The sequence below is a fragment of the Anthonomus grandis genome, unplaced genomic scaffold (genome assembly GCF_022605725.1).
Source record: "Anthonomus grandis grandis unplaced genomic scaffold, icAntGran1.3 ctg00000542.1, whole genome shotgun sequence".
Taxonomy (NCBI): Eukaryota; Metazoa; Arthropoda; class Insecta; order Coleoptera; family Curculionidae; genus Anthonomus; species Anthonomus grandis.
The window spans coordinates 35,629-54,645 of record NW_026088534.1 but is presented as its reverse complement, the minus strand read 5'-3'; the positions used below and the strand labels follow the sequence as shown (position 1 = coordinate 54,645).

The 19,017-nt window shown below is 28.8% G+C and overlaps 1 protein-coding gene across 1 annotated transcript; it reads right to left on the bottom strand.

Annotated features, from left to right (window-relative positions):
• Positions 1-314: 314 nt before the first annotated feature.
• On the bottom strand, positions 315-18,776 carry LOC126749719 (guanine nucleotide-binding protein subunit alpha homolog). Its single transcript, XM_050459405.1, has 2 exons — positions 18,166-18,776; positions 315-438 (listed from the first exon to the last, which is right to left on the bottom strand). The coding sequence occupies exons 1-2, from the start codon at positions 18,649-18,651 to the stop codon at positions 427-429; spliced, it is 498 nt and encodes a 165-aa protein (XP_050315362.1). The 5' UTR covers positions 18,652-18,776; the 3' UTR covers positions 315-426.
• Between the last annotated feature and the right edge of the window lie 241 nt (positions 18,777-19,017).

Genomic DNA, 19,017 nt, shown 5'->3' with positions numbered 1-19,017 from the left:
ATTATTGCTAATTATCGATTTATCTGACTTGATTTAAACAAATTTTATTTTATTTTATGAAAAAGTGATTGTTTTAATGTAGGTATTATATTATTTCCATTGCTTTTAAGCTAAATACTACACTAAGCTTTACATAAAAAACAATAAAACAAAAATATACATATATTCACACATTTATTTTTTACTACAAAAAGAAAAAATTAGGAATTTTTTAAATTACATTCCTTCATTAAGAAGTAAAATAAAAAACTAATTACTACTATTTTTCTTAATAGTACAAAAAGAAAAACATGAATTGCAACTTTACTTTTCTGTGGATTTATCTGGTACTGAAATTTGTATTGTTGTTTTACTTAAATCTCAGTTCACCATTGGATTTATCTGGTTTTGTTTGATCGGTCCTTGTATGCAGAAAACTTTAAATTATTACAAGTCACCCTAAAATTTGATCAGCAAGTTCTTATAACACTTTTGGAACATTTTTATTACAAAATGCGTTTAAATTTGAATTTATTGGATGACTAAAAGCCACTTAATTGAAAAAATGTTCCAGGTATTACCTCTCTTGCATAGGAATAAGGTAAATACAGTACAAGTAAAAAAAATATTCTAAATTTGTTTATCAGTCAAAATAGATCACTGTTAAGTATTTCATGTAAGGTTATTTCAGTTTTCACATACCAGCACTATAAACATAATTTTCCTAATTTTTAATTTACATATCATTAGGATGTACAGGGTCCTGCAACAGTGCGTCGGTCTTCCATAAAGCCTAAAAAAATTAGGTTAAAATTTTCTAACCTCTTAAAAAAATTTTGGGACCTTATAGCGCATATCTGGCAAATATTTTGAAGTATACAGGGTGCTTCAAAAAAGTAGGGCGATATAAGCAGCATTTTTTTTAAATGGAATGCCATTCTTTTTATTTTATTTTTAAGACCGCCTTAGGCTACCTAGTATACGCACTAAATATGGCTGCTTTGTCATGCGCAGTTTGACTGCAATAATTTTTTTTTATAAAAAAAACCTAAAAATCATTACATCATTTAATTTCATCAATCATTAAATATTGGACTTAATTGGGATTCTAGAAGAATGGAGAATCACTTTGACTTAAATTGTTTCCTTCTGTCATATACAGGTTGTTCGTAGTTAGCAATCATATTTTACGAATTTCAAAGCTCCATTTCTCGCTTTTTTTTAATGGAACACTCTGTATATTTTTTATCCATTTAATGAAGATTTAATACATTAACATTTTTTTTTATGTAAACGTATTAGCTATCTTTTAGCTATCTTTAGTCGTTTTTGAAATATTCACGATAATTATCCGTAGATAGATAATAAAATGTTTAAATAAGAACCAGGAAATCTGCATTCTTAACAAAATAGGTATTTTAATACCTTTTTTGTTGCCAAGCAAAATATTTCACCTGTTTCTCTAAATAAATTTTTGACATTTTGGTGAGAATATCATTTTTGTATGTGTATTATCAGCTTAAGTATTCAGTTATTTGAATTATCATAACTTTGTTTGTAAAATAAATTTGGAGTTTTGTTTCAGAAATCTAATCTGAACGAAAATTGCATACTTATAAAACGCATTTTAGCAAAGACGAACTTGTTGACATGATATTTGTGTTGGGGGAATCTGAAAAGAATTGCCTCTTAGCCTCTCGAATGTATGGGGCGCGCTATAGAAAATGTCCAGAAGAAAAATCTTTTAGAAGGTTACTAGCAAGATTTGTGGAGACAGGGAGTGTTTGTTACCCCAAGCAAGATAGAATGAGGCCTGTTACTAATCAGGAGCAAGAGTTAGATGTGTTATTAACGGCAACCGAAGATCCTCACCTAAATCAGTCAAATATCGGAGCAGCAGTTGGAATAAGTGAAAGATCGGTGCAACGAATTAAAAAAAAAATCATTTTCATCCATACCACATTCATGAACATCAAGCACTTTTTAATAGGGATATACAAAACCGACTTTTGTATATCCCTTTTGTACTTGGAGCAGAAATAAATTACAAAACGACCCCACGTTTTTTAATATTGTCCTATTTACGGATGAGGCAACATTTCATAAAAACGGATCAGTAAATAGACATAACTTTCATTATTATTCATCCGAAAACCCCCATTTTATGCGGCAGATCGACTACCAGCATAGGTGGTCATTAAATGTGTGGAGTGGAATTATTGGAAGCACCATTATCGGTCCCTATTTTTTTAATGGTCATCTCAATGGAGAAATGTACCTTCAATTTTTACAAAATGAACTGCCTAGATTACTTGCAAATGTTCCATGAATTACTAGAAACCGAATGTGGCTTCAACAGGACGGAGCTCCTCCACATTTTTCTCGAAATGTCACTGAATATTTAAATGTAACCTTTGAAGAAAAATGGATTGGAAGGAATGGACCTATTAATTGGCCAGCCAGATCACCTGACCTAACAAAATTAGATTTTTTTTATGGGGTTTTGTAAAAGAAATTGTTTATAGTAGAAATCCACCTACAACAGCAGTAGATATGGAGCAGAGAATACGGGATGCGTTTGCTCAAGTAACTCCACAAATGCTACATGAAGTAGAAAGAAGTTTTCAGGAACGTATTAATTTATGTTTTAAACAAAACGGAGGACATATTGAACACTTAATGTAATTATAATAAAATGATAAATATTTTTAATATGCTTGTTTAATTATTATCGTGAATATTTTAAAAACGACTAAAGATAGCTAATATGTTTACATAATAAAAAATATTCATGTATTAAATCTTCATTAAATGGATAAAAAATATACAGGGTGTTCCATTAAAAAAAAGCGACAAATGGAGCTTTGAAATTCGTAAAATATGATTGCTAACTACGAACACCCTGTCTATGACAGAAGGAAACAATTTAAGTCAAAGTAATTCTCCATTCTTCTAGAATGCCAATTAAGTCCAATATTGACATTGAATTAACACTTCTAGTATCAAGATGAAATTAAATGATGTAATGATTTTTAGATTTTTTTTATAAAAAAAATTATTGCAGTCAAACTGCGCATGACAAAGCAGCCATATTTAGCACATATACTAGGTAGCCTAAGGCGGTCTTAAAAATAAAATAAAAAGAATCGCATTCCATTTAAAAAAAATACTGCTTATATCGCCCTACTTTTTTGAAGCACCCTGTATACTTCAAAATATTTTCCAGATATGTGCTATCAGGTCCCAACATTTTTTTAAGAGGTTAGAAATTTTTAACCTCTTTTTTTTAGGCTTTATGGAAGACCGACGCACTGTTGCAGGACCCTGTATAATCAGTATAATTAGGATGTTACATTTAAGTTCAATTTCAAAGGGTTGCGATGACAAAGTTTGTCACCATCTGGTTTTTCTCATACCAGGTTTATTAATAATTATATAGAAGAAAAAATAAACAGTACATTTTTAAAAATAATAATAAATTAGATAAAAACATTTTTTTTTATATTCTGGGAAGACGATAACATACTTATATTTCCTTAAAAGTTAAAATTATGTCCAAAAGCTTCAATTTGTATATGTTCATAGTGATCAACAGACGCCAGTGGAACAGCGGAAAAACTCAGGAATGAGAGTAAGAATCAATAGAAGTCTCATAATCATCAAATATAATTATAGTTGGATCATAGTTCCTAATTAATTATATATAATTCTAATGATTACTATATTAATATAGAAGTAAAAAATTTTAAAAAGAATGCTGCCACCAATTGGAACAATAATTAGAACCTACCGTAACAAAATCTATATATTTAAACCCAGTAATAAAGAACAGTCAAATTAATTATATTTCAACATTAAAAAAATATTCTTTAACTTAATTGGTTGGTAAACAGGCTGTGGTGATATAAAAGACTCATTTAGAAATTATTGATCCACTCTGATTGATTCCACTAAATTTAATATTAGAAATAAGTAAAGAAACAAATTGTCCCATTCAACTTATGAAAATTATAAGAAACTGAGTGGTAAGCCGGTTTTTGAAATATATCTGCAATCAAATTTGGATTGATAACTGAGGTATGAATTAAAAAGTCATTTAACAATATTTTTAAGACCTTCCCAAGGCATTTGATGCTGTGGCTTACATTAAACTTCTTAAAATGCTTGAAAGATTGACAAGAAGAGCTTTTTAGATTTTTTCTAGTGATTCTTCTGAACCCTATCAAACTTAATTATATTAATCAGGAGCAGCTACAGGAGAGGGTTTTGAAATATCTAAATCTTATAAAAATGTAATAATGGTATTCAGTGTATAGTGATCCTAATAATTATGTTTGGTCTACAAAATTTTAGATTTGGACATCACCCAAAAAAAAATCAAAATTATCATATGTATCCACTGCAGATATTAATAATAACTTAAGGTTTAGATCTGTGTTAATAGGGGTAATGGGAAAAAAGCTATTTCCTGGGAAAAGCTTTTTCTAGAAAAACAATATGTAAGGATCTTTTTATACACTCGTATTCTTGTTTTTACAATGTAAAAGTTTTTAAAACATTATTTCTTTAAGTACATTTTATTATAATCTTTCTATTCATGCATGTATGTATCACTTATACTTTATAGACACTGTGTATGAAAAAAAGAATAAAACTGTTACAAATAATATATAAGTTATATTACACATCTTCTGACTGATGAAAGTATTAATTGCAACTCTCAAAAAGTCTAAATCATTTTTGCAGTACACTTTGGTAAATTATGTTAAATGTTTTATATATATTTGGCTTTTGGTACAAGATTTTATAGATTTAGATAATAGAATAACTTTAAAACTCTAAAAAAAATTAATTTTTAGACCTATTGTGCAAATAGAACCTTATTCAACTTATGAATTCCTACAGTATTGTTAGTTTTAGATGCTTTCTTTTAATACCTAGGTTTTAATAATGTAATATTTATATAAAATGTGTAATTAAAAATTACACATATATTAATTAATAGATTTGCTTATTATGTAGAGTGTATAAATGTTTTAATATATAAGCTTAAGGCAGCATTTAAATATTTATTGAACATTTTTGTGATTAAAGAATTTTTGAATTTGAATATTTCATTGCTTATTACAAACCTTATAATAATTAGAAGCTTATGAGTTTTTTTAAATTACTATATAAATCATTGTTTTCCTCTAACAATCAATAGAACCGTTCATATCATATACAGTCGCGGTCATATAAATAGCACACTTTGAATTTCTTTTATATTTGCACTAATTAAAAATATTTAAACATTCCGATGATTTGTTTATGTTTATTTAGTACAAAGAATAAAAAACACAAATTCTTATCGAATTGTGTTGGTATTTGGCTTTAGTACTAAGGTATGACTCATCTGTGAATTGACAAATAAATAGCACTTTTGTTTGTAATAGTTTATTCCATCTTGTTAAAAATAAGTGTTTGTTTCATTTATATGTATTTTTTATATTTTACTGTTTTTCTGTATACTTTTTAGTGGGTAGAAAAAAGCACTGTGGACCTGAAAGAATAGCATTTATTGTGCAGCTCAAAAATGATGGACAGTTTCCAAAATTGCCCAAAATCTAAAATGATTTAGAAAGCTAGTATACAAGGCTCTTAAGCTATATGGTTATGGATAAGCTATATATAAGGATCATAGAGCAAACAAAATAAGAAAAAAGTAAAACTTTCCACGATTTTGATAAACTCATAGTGAGCTAGTTCTAAAGTCCTAATAAGTTAATCCTTTTACCAACGCATCTCAAATAAGAAGGGAAATCTTTGATCGTTATGACATACAACCGTCAATGAGAACTGTTGTGTGAAGATTAAATGAGGCCAACCTTCGAGGATGTATTGCTAAGAGGAAACTATTGGTGTCAAAAAGAAATATTCAGAAAAGGTTAAAATTTGTTCGTGAATGTATTTTGGAGGGAGAAAACCAAAATTAATTTGTTTAGAACCTATGAAAAATGATATGTAAGACGTCCTCCTAACCTCGCTCTTGATCCACATTACACTATAAAAACTCTTCAACAGGGCCTTGGGTCTTTGATGGTTTGGGGAGCAATGCCATGGCGGGGAGTTGACCCTATTTATAAAATAGACGGAATAGTGGATTAGTTTTTATAGAAGAGGATCCTAGAAAATATAATGGAGCCATATGATGACAAATTTCTTCCAGCTAACTATAAGTTTATGCATGTTAATCACCCAAAATATTCATCCAGGCTGGTAAAAAACTGGTTTAAAGATAATGTGGTGGATGTTTTGGAGTGACCACCTCAAAGTCCCAACCTGAATCCTATTGAGAACCTCTGGGACCAAGTAAAACTGGATCTTCAAGGTTGAAACCCCTGAAACATAGAAGAATTGCCCAAATAGCTATTGCCAAGCCTTACTGGAATCTATGACATCCAGATTGCAAGCAGTGATTAAAAATAAAGAATTTTGAATTAAGAATGTTGGTTATGTTTATAAATTTTCTATATTTTGAGTTTTTTTAGTACTGTCCTATTTATATTAATAATTTTTTTTTTATTACTTTTAATAAAATTATGAATTGCGAAAACAATATTGCTTCATATTTTAAAATAGAGATTATAACCAACTCAACCATCCATTCTATAAATACCAGAAATAAGGATAAGTTTATCATCCCTAAGCACAGGACCCCAATTTTCAAAAAATATTAAAGCTATACAATTCTCTGCCTTCTAATATCCTACAATTTAAAACAAGTAAATTTAAGTATGCATTAAAGTCTCAAATTTTTAAAAAACAAGTAGAGAATTATGATTTGGCCCATCACTAGCTCTTTTGCTGATTTCCAGGAATTGAAATATGTAAGGAAGTTTATAAGGAATAATTAAGAACTTTATAAGTATTTCTATTTTAATGTAGTTTATCAATATCTCTGTTCCATAATAGATCACTTTATCTATCATGGAACAGCTAAGTTATAGTGTTGTTATTTTTTCTACATGCGGTTTTTAGCGCAACATAGTTTTTTTTTTTTGTAATTTAGATTAAAATAATCCATTGGAGGTTAAGTTTGAGTAGCCATAGGCTAGACTTCGCCTTCTTGGAATATTATTCTAACCAATGTCAAAAATTTTATGATGTTTAATTTATTTTTTTATATTTTCTCAAAAATTTATTTGTTTTGTTTAGAAAAAAAAATAATAAAAAAGTGCTATTTATATGACCGCAACTGTATATTATAAACTGAAATACTTACTGAGTACACTCTAATGAACACAATGACAGTCCCTTAATTAGGTCATTACACTCCCAAAACCAATTGAAATAAAACATCTACTGGATTATAAGTGAATTCTAAAAAATAAAATCATCTTCAATAATGAAACATTTGAAATTATGTTTTTGTTTACCCACCAATTGCCTGAAAATAGATGGAACCACTTGAATTTACCAGTGGTTTATCTCAGTATTAGATTCAGATTTTCAAAATCACCTTGTTTCAAAACTATAGGGGTTGATCAACCCATCATGAAAGATGAAAGAATATATACATAAAACATTAACAGTGCCCCAAACCAAATTGAATTGGTGAAAGACTTAGGGGTCTATTTGGATCCTACACTTAGTTTTATACATCCTTTTGATGTCATTTCAAGAGCAAACAGACTGGCGGAAGTTTCTTATACACCCTGAGAACATACATTTCTCAAATTCATTAAATATAAACTTCTAAAATTGGGTACAGGTTAAAGCTAAAGCACTGATCAGACTGTTTCATATCTTTGCCTTAACCCTCTATCAAGCAGAAGATAATACTATGATGTATGTTTTGCTTTTAAAGTCTTGGTACTAAGGAGTTCTGAATGTTTAGCTGCATTTACCTTTTATATTTGTATGTAGCATGTATATCCTGAAATCATTATCTTTTGCATATTATTGAATAATCCAGTCAATAGAATTTCAGCAATAATTATGCAGGGAATCTTGCATTTCTTTAGCATTAATTTGAATAAATGTAAAAAATCTGCTTCTATGAGAGTCTTAGGCTATGTTTAATTTCATTGCTTTCCTTTTGATGTTAACCATTATTTTGGCTTATAAATTAAATTAAATGTTTTTTTTGTAAACATTAATAAATAAATTAATTTTTTTTTAATTTTTTTTTTATAGATATGTAAATATGGTTTTGATGGTTGTGATGGTTGCTACAGTTCTACTACTCTCAAATTTAAATTTAATTGAACTATCTTTGGGTTACAATAGTGTTGGTTTTAAGAGCGGTATGCAAATTGCCTGTAACATAATTGTTTCCAATGCATTTTGTTTTTGGTGTTGCTTAAGAGTTTACTCCATTAAATGGCTGTATTTCTATTAGCATGAATAAAATAAAAACTTAAATGGGTGAAATAATCAAAATAGGTATAGAATAGCACAGACAGGCTAATGTGTTCTTGCTAAAACCTATGAATCTATCAATTAATTAAAATAACATTTACATTTGTTTGTATGAAGCTATTTAATCATTTTCAAGCAGTTAAATAAAAAGAGATTTATTTATTGCTAGTTCTAAGGGATTGCTAAAAAATATCTTACTTTTGATCAGCCAGATTTTAACAAGACTTTTCTTGAGGTAACACATATATTTTAATACTTTTTATAATACCAACTATTTAATGTATACCTTTTTTAAATTCAAGGTCAACATTTTATTGGTTCTCTCAAACTTTATAAGACTTGAAACCTTATGAATATTTTTTTTATTGACTGTGTAAATCAAAATGTTTTCCATTAAGAACCAATACAAAGGTTCAAACAAGATAATATAACCCTTATAATATAGTAATATTATTCATTTTATACTATAGACTAAGACAATCACTGATAAAAATCTAATGAACACAATGACAAAAGTCCCTTAATTAGCTCATTACACTCCCAAAACCAATTAAAATAAAACATTTGACAATGTATTTTTGGTTGCAAACCAATTCCCTAAAAATAGAATGTACCCACCCAGAGGTATATCTCAGTGTTATATTCAGATTTTCAAAATTACCTTATTACAAAACTATAGTGATTGATGGAATCCCTCATGAAAGTATAAAGAAAAGGATACAATAATAGATAGATAAAACATTAACAGGATCCTATGCTTAGTTTTACACATCACTTTCATTTTCTCATTTCTAAAGCAAACAGACTTCCAGGTTTTGTGTATAGATAATCTAGAAATAATCCAATCCAATTACATGAATCATATTATTCACATTGAGAATGTTCAGCATAGATTTATCAAGTTCATTAAATATAAACTTCTAAAATTGGGTACAGCTTAAAGCTAAAGCACTGATCAGACTGTTTCATATTTTTTCCTGAACACTGCATCAAGCAGAAGAGAATATTTTGATGAATGTCTTGCTTTTAAAGTCTTGTTACTAAGGACTTCTGAATGTTTACCTGCATTTACCATGTATGTAGCATGCAGAATTTGAAATCATGATCTTTTGCATATTGCTTTCTGCAGATCAGCTTACTTGTTGGATAATCCAGTCAATAGAATTTCAGCAACAGTTAATAATTATGCAAAGGATCTTGATTTCCTTGGTAATAATTTAAATGAATTTAAAAAATCTGCTTGTACATAGTCTTAGGTTAATTTTATTCTCATGACTTTCTTTTTGATGTTAATCATTATTTTGGTTTAGTGTACTACTGAATGATTTTTTGTGTTGAATGAAGTGTTGATAAATAAAAAAATAGAAATAAATTACATAAAATTACATTTTTTTAGAGATATTTGTGATGGTTGCTACAGTTTATTCTCAGATCCTTCATTGCTTATTAAATAAAAACAAATTTAATTGAATTATTTTTAGGTCACAATAATGTTATTTTTAAGAGTGATGTGCAAATTGCCTGTAACATAATTATTATACCCAATGCATTTTGTTTTTGGTGTGGCATAAGAGTATATTACTCCCTTAAATGACTATTCATTTTATATATTTGTCTATAGCTGCTTGTCTTAGGTTTAATTTCATAGTTTTCCTTTTGATGTTAACCATTATTTCAGTTTATAAAGTACATTGAACTATCGAATGTTTGTTGGTAAATGTTAATAAAGAAATATATAAATTACCTAAAATAATTTTTTTTAGAGATATTGTGATGTTTTCTATAATTTATTCTACTCTCAAATTCTTCATTGCCTGTTAAAGAAAAATAGATTTAATTGAACTATTTTTAGGTTATAATAATGTTGGTTTTAAGAGTGATTAGCAAATTGCATTTTATTTTTGGTGTGGCTTAAGAGTTTACTATATTCAATGAACACTTCTACCGTTGATTGAATATTTGGGAAGATACGCAACCTTATGGGCTAAAGCGTGACCGCAAAAATGCGTGAAAAATAGATGGCGATTCTCTCCAGTATGCGCGAAAATAATTTCGTCCGTCGCTTCTCATTATTAATCGGCCGATCATCCCTGAGTCGTGTGGGAGAGTTTTTGCACAGGTTCGTGTTTGCCGTATTGAAATTTGGTAGTTGTTAAAAAATTTTCTTGGATATCATAATCACAAATAGATAGATATATGTAAATGTGTTTAGTTTGTGAGACAATGGCTCCTTTAGGCAAAATTAATCAGTGTGCGAATCGTGGGTGCAATAATGTAAGAAAATGTAAAAACAATGTTCTCAGTTTTTTAAGATAGAAATATTTTTAATTAATAAAAGCTTTGCTAAATCAAATAATGTATCTTCTCTAATAAACCCATCAGAGAATTTTTCAAATTTGTGTCAAAATACAATAAAATCCTTTAATGAACTTTATCATACTCTAGAAGTAAATAATAATAGATGCAATTATTATTTACAATAGATTCTATATGCAAGTCAATTAATAAAATATTACTAGATAAAATAAATATAAATAAACCAAAACTATGTCCACAGCATATTGATAAATTTTTGCATTTATTAATTAAGACTTTGATTTATAACAACCTAAAATGGGAATCTCAAAATCTTATTAGAAAATCTTTAAAAAAATCTAGTTATAAACCTCACAGAAAATTATCTATTTTATCTACAAAAATCAATCCGAACTCTTAAAGATATTGTCTCTTCATGTCTATGAGAGCCATTTTCTCTTTTTCTTTTTTTTACTTTAAGAAAATTTTAAATTAATATATTATGTTTATGGTCTTTAGTGTTTTAAGTATTTTCAATAATTGTTTTCATGATGAAATTCATTCATGAAAAAGATAAAAATAAAGCCTAAAAAGCCTTTAAAGTTATTGAGAAACTGGTTATAGTACGAATGGTAGCTTTCCTAATTAAAAAAAATAACATATTAAATGAATGTCGAGTAATGTTTTCATTCATGGAGAGATTATATTTGACCTTGAAGAAGGTCACTTTGCTGCAGCGGTATTCTGCGACTTCTCTAAAGACTTTGACTATGTCAACCATGGAATACTGCTCGGTAAGCTTTCTAGATATGGGTTTAGGGGAGTTGCTCTAGAATGGTTAAAATTTTGTTTTGTTAGACAGAAAAAAGTTTGTTTGGCCAAATGGCAGTTTGTCTGAACTTGTGTAGTAAGCAGGGTTCGTTTCTCGGTCCTATTTTATTTCTATTGTATATAAATGACCTGGCGTCTCTCCAGATAAGAGGATTCTTCACTATTTTTGCAGATGACACCACTATCTTATGGGCAGACAATAATAAAAGCACATTAACAAGAACAATTTCTAAAGATTTATTAATGATTAAATAGTGGTTTGATGCTAATTTGTTGTCTTTAAACATAGATAAGACTAAATTGTTAAGTTTTGATGTTCAGAGCAGTTCATGATTCACAACAAAGAATTGGAAGTGAATAATTTTAACAGATTCTTGGAATTGTTATCGATCATAAACCTAAGTTTTATGGAGGTCAGGAGGCAAAAACTGGCTAGACGATGTTATGCTGTTAGAGTGGTTTTAAATGAACTGAGATTGATATCTGCAAAAACGGTCTATTTTTTTTGTTGAAAGTTGGAACTTACTTTCATACAAAAATACCTACAGTATGGAATAACATTTTGGAGTTGCATTAGTAAACGGCTTTTTGACTCGATGTTTGTTTTTAAAAAACGAGCCATTAAATATATGTGTCATAAATCTCCACAGGACATGCAGACCCCTATTTAAATATACTTTCCTTGTGTTGCTTGTTTATTGTTGAGTCTGCTTGCCTAATATATAAAAAATATAAATTGTATCTTTAAAATAATGGCTCCTTAAAACATTATAATATCAGAAACGAATACAATATTCCAATGCCCATCCCGAAAAGTGAACTAAGAATTCTCTTATTTACTTGACCATAAAAACTTTTAATCATTTTCCAAATGTCATAAAAGTCTCTAGAAGTTCTCCTCGCTTTAAAAAGTCCTTAACGAAACTCCTTAAAAGCAAGTATTTTTATAACATTAGAATTTTTTGAAGATAGTTAGGAATAGGCCAATAGTATATAATTAGTTTTTAGTAAAGATGTAAAGGTTAGAATTTGTGATGTTACTCTAAAAAATTTTTAAGTCGTCTTGCTTTGAAATTGAAAATACATTTTGTGTTTATACTAGTATGTTAAACCCACTATTGTGTATTGTTTTTAAATTATGTGTTAGTAATATGTCGATTAATGTGCCTATTTTATATCATAGAAGTACCATGTCAACAAGTAGGTACCATGTAAATATGAATAAAGTATGTTTTGAATTTTTTGAAAGTCGAAATTGTATTTAAAAGAGAGAGAGGTATATAATATTTAATAAGGATGATTCCAACTACTCACTAGAAATTACCTCATTAAAAAAGTAATTAAAAGGGTTATTCAAAACTGCAAGTGGCCAACATGGCGTCGACAAGAAGAAAAAAAGTTGATTATGACTCTCTAAAGAAGGAACGTCGTATTTAAAAGTTAAAGATGTTAACTTGTAAATGAGAGAAAGTGTTTACAACAATGTATAAATGATTTTATTTTATATTTTCAAATAACGCCAGAAAAAAATTAAAAACCATTTTGCCAAATTTCACCTTTTTCCTGAATATTAGGAAGTATTTGGCATTTTTCCAATTTTTAGATTGCATTTATTCAATCATTGCATTTATATTGCGCAACTTTCGCCTAATTAAACTATTTACTGCTCATCCTTACTTTGGACATCCTGTATAATCGCGATGAGACCCTTCATACTGTTAAACAAAATATTTGATTTTTTCTTATTAACTTTTTCTAGTTTTAAGAATTAGTAATTAAGTGTTTGCCTGTATTGCAAATTAAAATGTGGCCTATTTTCTATATTTTATAGTGTTGTTACACCCTTATTCAAAACCTTTTAAATTTTGCGATTTTATTTTTATATTAATTTCAGTTAAAGGTATCTATTTTTCAATATTTTTGTCCAAAAAAAGTGTACTTCACAGATCTCACTACCCTACACAGTTTTTGAAATATTGGCTGGTTTCACAAACCCGTATTGTCAAAAATCACATTACGGGCTACTTTTTGCAAAAAATTATTGACTCTAAAAAACTATAGTACCGTATATAGATATTAAATCTTTAATTATTGAATTTACTCTTTATATTTACGTGAAACCTACCTATATCATCACCTTTATTTAATATTTTTGTTAATTAATAAATAAAAGCTTATTGAATTTTTGTTTTGTTTTTATTTATTTATTTTTGTCTCAAAAAAGGATTTTGGTAAGTAATTTATTATTTGTTAATAAAATTTAAGTTGTAAGAGATAGCACCTTCCAATACATTACTTGACCACCACATTTATCTAGTTATTTATGCGAGATCACAGCGCATTTAAATATCGGCAATAACAAAATAAATAAAAGCGCTGTTATCATCATCGCCCTTGTCTTAAAAAAATAACAAAACGGCCGGACGCCCAAAGATTCCCGCGTCGTTAAACTGCAAATAGTCAATATAGCGCCGACAAAGAAAAACAAAACAAGTTGATGATGGCTCTTTAAAGACAGAACGTCGTATTTTAAATTTAAAGGTGTCATCGTATAGGCGAGAAAAAGTGGTCACAATAATTTATTTATTTAATAAATACTTTTGTCATATATTTTGAAATAACGCCAGAAAAAAAAATAAAATGATTTTGCCAAATTTCAGTTTTTTGCAAAATTTAGGAGTATTTAGATTTTATTATAAAAGGACACTATATTGCTTAACTTTCCTCTAATTATACCACCTCTATTGACGTCCTGTATAACCGTGATGCGGGGTCTTTAAACAAAATGTTTTTTTTTTGTTACTAGGTATCTTTTTATAGTTTTAAGTATAGTTGTAACAACTGGTAATTGAGAATTTTCCTGTGTCGCTTAAAACTTAAAATGTGACCTATTTTCTATTTCTATTAACATCCTCACTCACAACCCCTTACTTTACAGATCTCACTACGCTGCACAATTTTTCAGATATTGAATCACATGACAAAATGGGTTACTTTTTACAAAAAATTATTGATCAAGAAGTTATATTACCATCGGTATTAAGTCTTATGAATTATTTCAATTATTCTTTATAATATTTACGTGAAACCTACTTATATCTTAAAATTTGTTCCACATATTTTTTGTATATTAGTTTTTAGTTAATTAAGTGCAACGGGCATTTTATTTAAAAACTTGACCCTCTTGAACACAAAATGGAGGAAACATAATGTTTGTTGGAATTATAACTTGTATTAAACTTTGTTGGTAATTTTGTAAAAATAGCTTTTTATATATATTTTTGTATTAATTTTTGTCTCAAAGAGATATTTTGGTAAGTAATTATTTGTTTTTAAAATTTAACTTTTAAGAAATTTCAATATGCCTCCACCCTTAAGTATATCACTTATCACTTGACCACCACATAAATGACACCGTGCTGTATGTTCAAAAAAAAAAATAAAAACATAGTTGGCAGCATCATCCCATATCTTAAAAAAATATCCAACACGGCCGCGTAACCGCAGATTCCAGCGTCATTGAAAACCTGACTCAAAGAAGCCAAAAGCCAGGTTCACGCAGCTAAGATAAATCGTTCCTAGATTTGACGCTTCGCGGCAGCACCACACGGTGCACGAAACTGAAGGGTAATCCGATAGTCGACTGGGTACACTTTTTAACACAGGATTGCGTATCTTCCCAAATATTCAATCAACGCTTCTACTATATGTATATAGTATAATATAAAAACTTTAATGACTGACAGTTCTAAAATTACTATTAAATAATATTATAGTAGGTCATAAAAAAAGAAATGTTGATCAAATCAGGTATAGGACAGCACAGACAGGCTAATGTGTTCTTGGTAATACATACCTATAAATCTATCAAGTAATTAAAATAACATTTACATTTGTTTGTAAAAAGCTATTTAATCATTTTTAAGCTGTTAAATAAAAAGAGACTACCAGACTCTTTTAAAAAGAAAAAATGTATAGATAGGCATATTTTGTGGCAGATTGATCACTAGATGATGGATAGTTAAATTCAGAGCAATATTTAGAAATTCTGCAAACACAAGTTGAGGAAATCTAGAGGAAATGCCTCTAGTCCAGCAGAGGCATCTAATATTCCTCAAGAAGGTGTGCAACCGCACAATTCTAGAGTGGTCAGTAATTATTTAAATGAGCAGTTGGGTGAGCAGTGGATAGCAAATCAAGGTCCAATATGTTGGCAAAGTTTACTGAATAAAATACTTTTATAAAAAAATAATTTTATTCAGTAAACTTTGATGTTGGCCTCCTAGGTCCCCTGACTTAACACCATTAGATTTTCATCTTTGGGAAAGAATAAAGGACTTTGTATACCAACAGACAATTACTTCAAGAGAAATGTTGGAACAAGCTTTGCATAATGCATTTGCAACAATAAGAAATATTGAATTAAGAAATGCTGTTAGTTATGTAGAAAAATGTTGCCGATCAGGAAGGAGCTCAGTTTCAGCACTCATTATAAGTAATACAGAGTTGCAGTTTTAGCTAAAATATCAGTAAAAAAATAAAATATAATTTTTAGTGGTTGTTTGCTACTTCTTATTTGATTTTTGGTACAGTAATATTTACATACCTATAGGTATTTAGTTTTGTTGTGTTATTTATTTTATTAAAATATATCTTTAGTGTTATTTAGTTTATTTCATTTGCTTTGTTTCTACATGAAACCATACTTATTAATTAATATATGATTAATATTTTAATAAAACATGAGCTGTTGTTTAATTTACTTTTCATTTTCAAAAGCGCTTACTAAAGTTCTCAAATTAAAAAAAAAAACAATCATAATGTCCTTTTTTAATGTTTGAGACAATGTCTTAAATAACTGCACTTGCTCTTAATATTGAGATTGATATTGCCAGCATTTAAATTCTCATTATATTTGATAAAACATTTATTTATATTGAATTTTTCAAAAATTTGATACATTTTTGAATTTTAGTATTGAAATCTAAATATAAAGGTAAACATAGATTATAAAAACAAGTTTGTTTATGTCAATATTAAGCACCACTTTTAAAAGGTTACAGCCCACCTACAGGGCCTTTAACATGTGAAAATTGCAGGTCATTTGTGTTTTTAATATTTAAGAAATCTATATATTGCAAACTATTGAATTTAGAATAACAGTGTTATATATTTTTAAAAAGGGAATTTTAAGAGCTACAAGAAAATGTAAAAAAATAATATGTGTTTATTTAATTTTTTTTTTCAAAATAATAATATAAATATAAATGTAATATGCATGTTAAGCACTAAGAAGTGCTAGAAGAGTCATACGGAAAGTACATCTTTAAAAACAGAGCAGCCATAGGCAAAAAATGAAAATTACCAAATTTCAGAAATGCCCTCTAACCGCCAAACTGTTTGCCATAGCAAAATTTCATTTGTTTAAATAAACTTCTTTTAAAATTCAAGCTTGGAGAATGGGGGTGACATTTTTTTTATCTCTGACAGGGACCTGACCAGCGTTGCCAGTTTGATTTTGCAAGGGGTAATAGAATGTCCAATGAAAAGGTAACAGATTTGAAAAAAAGGTAATAAATTTTCAAAAAAGTTGTGATTGTTGGGTTAGGCATATTCTGGGCTCGAATCTATATTTAGTTTAAGAAATAAATAAATTTTGACTGTTTAACGGATGCCGATATGAAACGGAGACATTAAACCATCATGCGTGAAGAAAAAGACGCCTATTATGAAGTGTACTACCATTCAGTTTTTGCCTCGCTTGCGAATTTTAAATAATCAGGAGTTGAAATATGAACTCAATTCATAATATAGGTAGAGCGCTTTTATTTTCTTTTTAAAAGGTAATAGGTAATAGATTTTAGCAAATGGTAACAATGTAATAAAAGTTTTGAAAAAGTAATAGATCTATTACAATTGTAATAGACTGGCAACCCTGGACCTGACTTTCCATAAGAAAATGTCTAAATTGGCCCACCCTGTACACAGTAACAGGCCCTCAATTAGGTCATTTAACTCTCAAAACTAATTAAAATAAAACAACCACAAAATTAGTGAATTCTGAAATAAATTTCCTTTTCAATAATGAAAACAAAGTTGAGCTACTTCTTTTTATTTCCAAAGCAATTATCTGAAAAATAGAATGGAACTACTTGAATTAACCAACTGTTTATATCAGTATTACCCCAGTATTATTAAGAGGTTCATATTTTCAAAATCACCTTGCTTTAAACCCATGACAGCAATGGAACCCCATGAACTTGATATACAATACTAAACACTAACAGTGAACAAATAACCATTTAAAATCAAAAACAGAAAATTGTTAATACTGTGGTGAAAATGTTTATTTAAGTCAGTTTAGATATTTGTGATGATTGCTACAGTTAGTTTATTCTGCTCTCAAACTCTTTATTGCTTAAAAAAAAACATATTAAATTGAATTATTTTTAGGTTATGATATTATTGGTTCTAAGAGTGATTTGCGAATTGCCTTTATTTTAAGTGTACCTTAATATATTTTAGTTTTGGTGTGGCCCAAGGTTTTACTTAATTTAATGATGATAGCAAACATAACATAAAAACTTAAACTGCTGACAGTGCCAAAATGACTAATGACTATAATAGTGTAATAATTGTTTTGAATAAAAAACTTACCAATTGAAATTCTCTTCGCCTATCGAAAGCTCTGCGAATACCACCATCTTTCCATAATCTGGAAAGTAGGGGAGCATACTGCATGAACTGCCTTGAATCCAATATCATACTATTATGAAACTTATGCTGCAAAAGTTGATTTCCTACATCAAAATTATTGTTTTCCTCCCATGGTATACCAAGTTTATTTCTTGCATCAACAAGAACTTGCATACCCTTAAGCACATTTTGATAAATGACTTGTTGGTACTCGCGAATTTGTTGGTTTTCGAACTTCACACCGTGGATAATCCTCATTTGCTTAAGAAAAGTGGATTTTCCACTCTCTCCAGCCCCAAGTAGGAGGATTTTCACTTGCCTATTTAAGATCTGTTTGTCCCTCTCCAGACTTTTGTCGATCTGTTGGCTTTTGTACCGTTGCTCCATTTCTTCGGGAGTGAACTTATAACGCAAACAACACGGACACGACCAACCAAAACTAGACATTTTGAAAATAAAATCAAAATACGAAAAGTTTTTTTAAACTACATAGCTTAACTGTCACGAGAACCACATAAAACCACAAATAGCAAAATACAACTGACAAATGCATTGTGATTGCATAAATGCGCGTGCGTCGGCCATCTGTCAAATGTCACACCGGTTGCCGATTTGTTTGTCCGTCCACCACTCCCTTTATTAGTGGAGCGGAAAATCACTACTTTCAGAATTATTAATTTTTATACAGGTCGTATGTTTATTGCGAAATGTAGCATTTCATTGACAATATAGATATTCTGATAAAATATAGAATATCGTTAAATAAAAAAAAATTAAAATTTAGTAATTAATGTTAAATAAAAATAATTCGCT

Excerpts from the sequence above, each read along its gene's own strand:
- LOC126749719 (XM_050459405.1), bottom strand. The coding sequence starts at position 18,651 with ATGTCTAGTTTTGGTTGGTCGTGTCCGTGTTGTTTGCGTTATAAGTTC.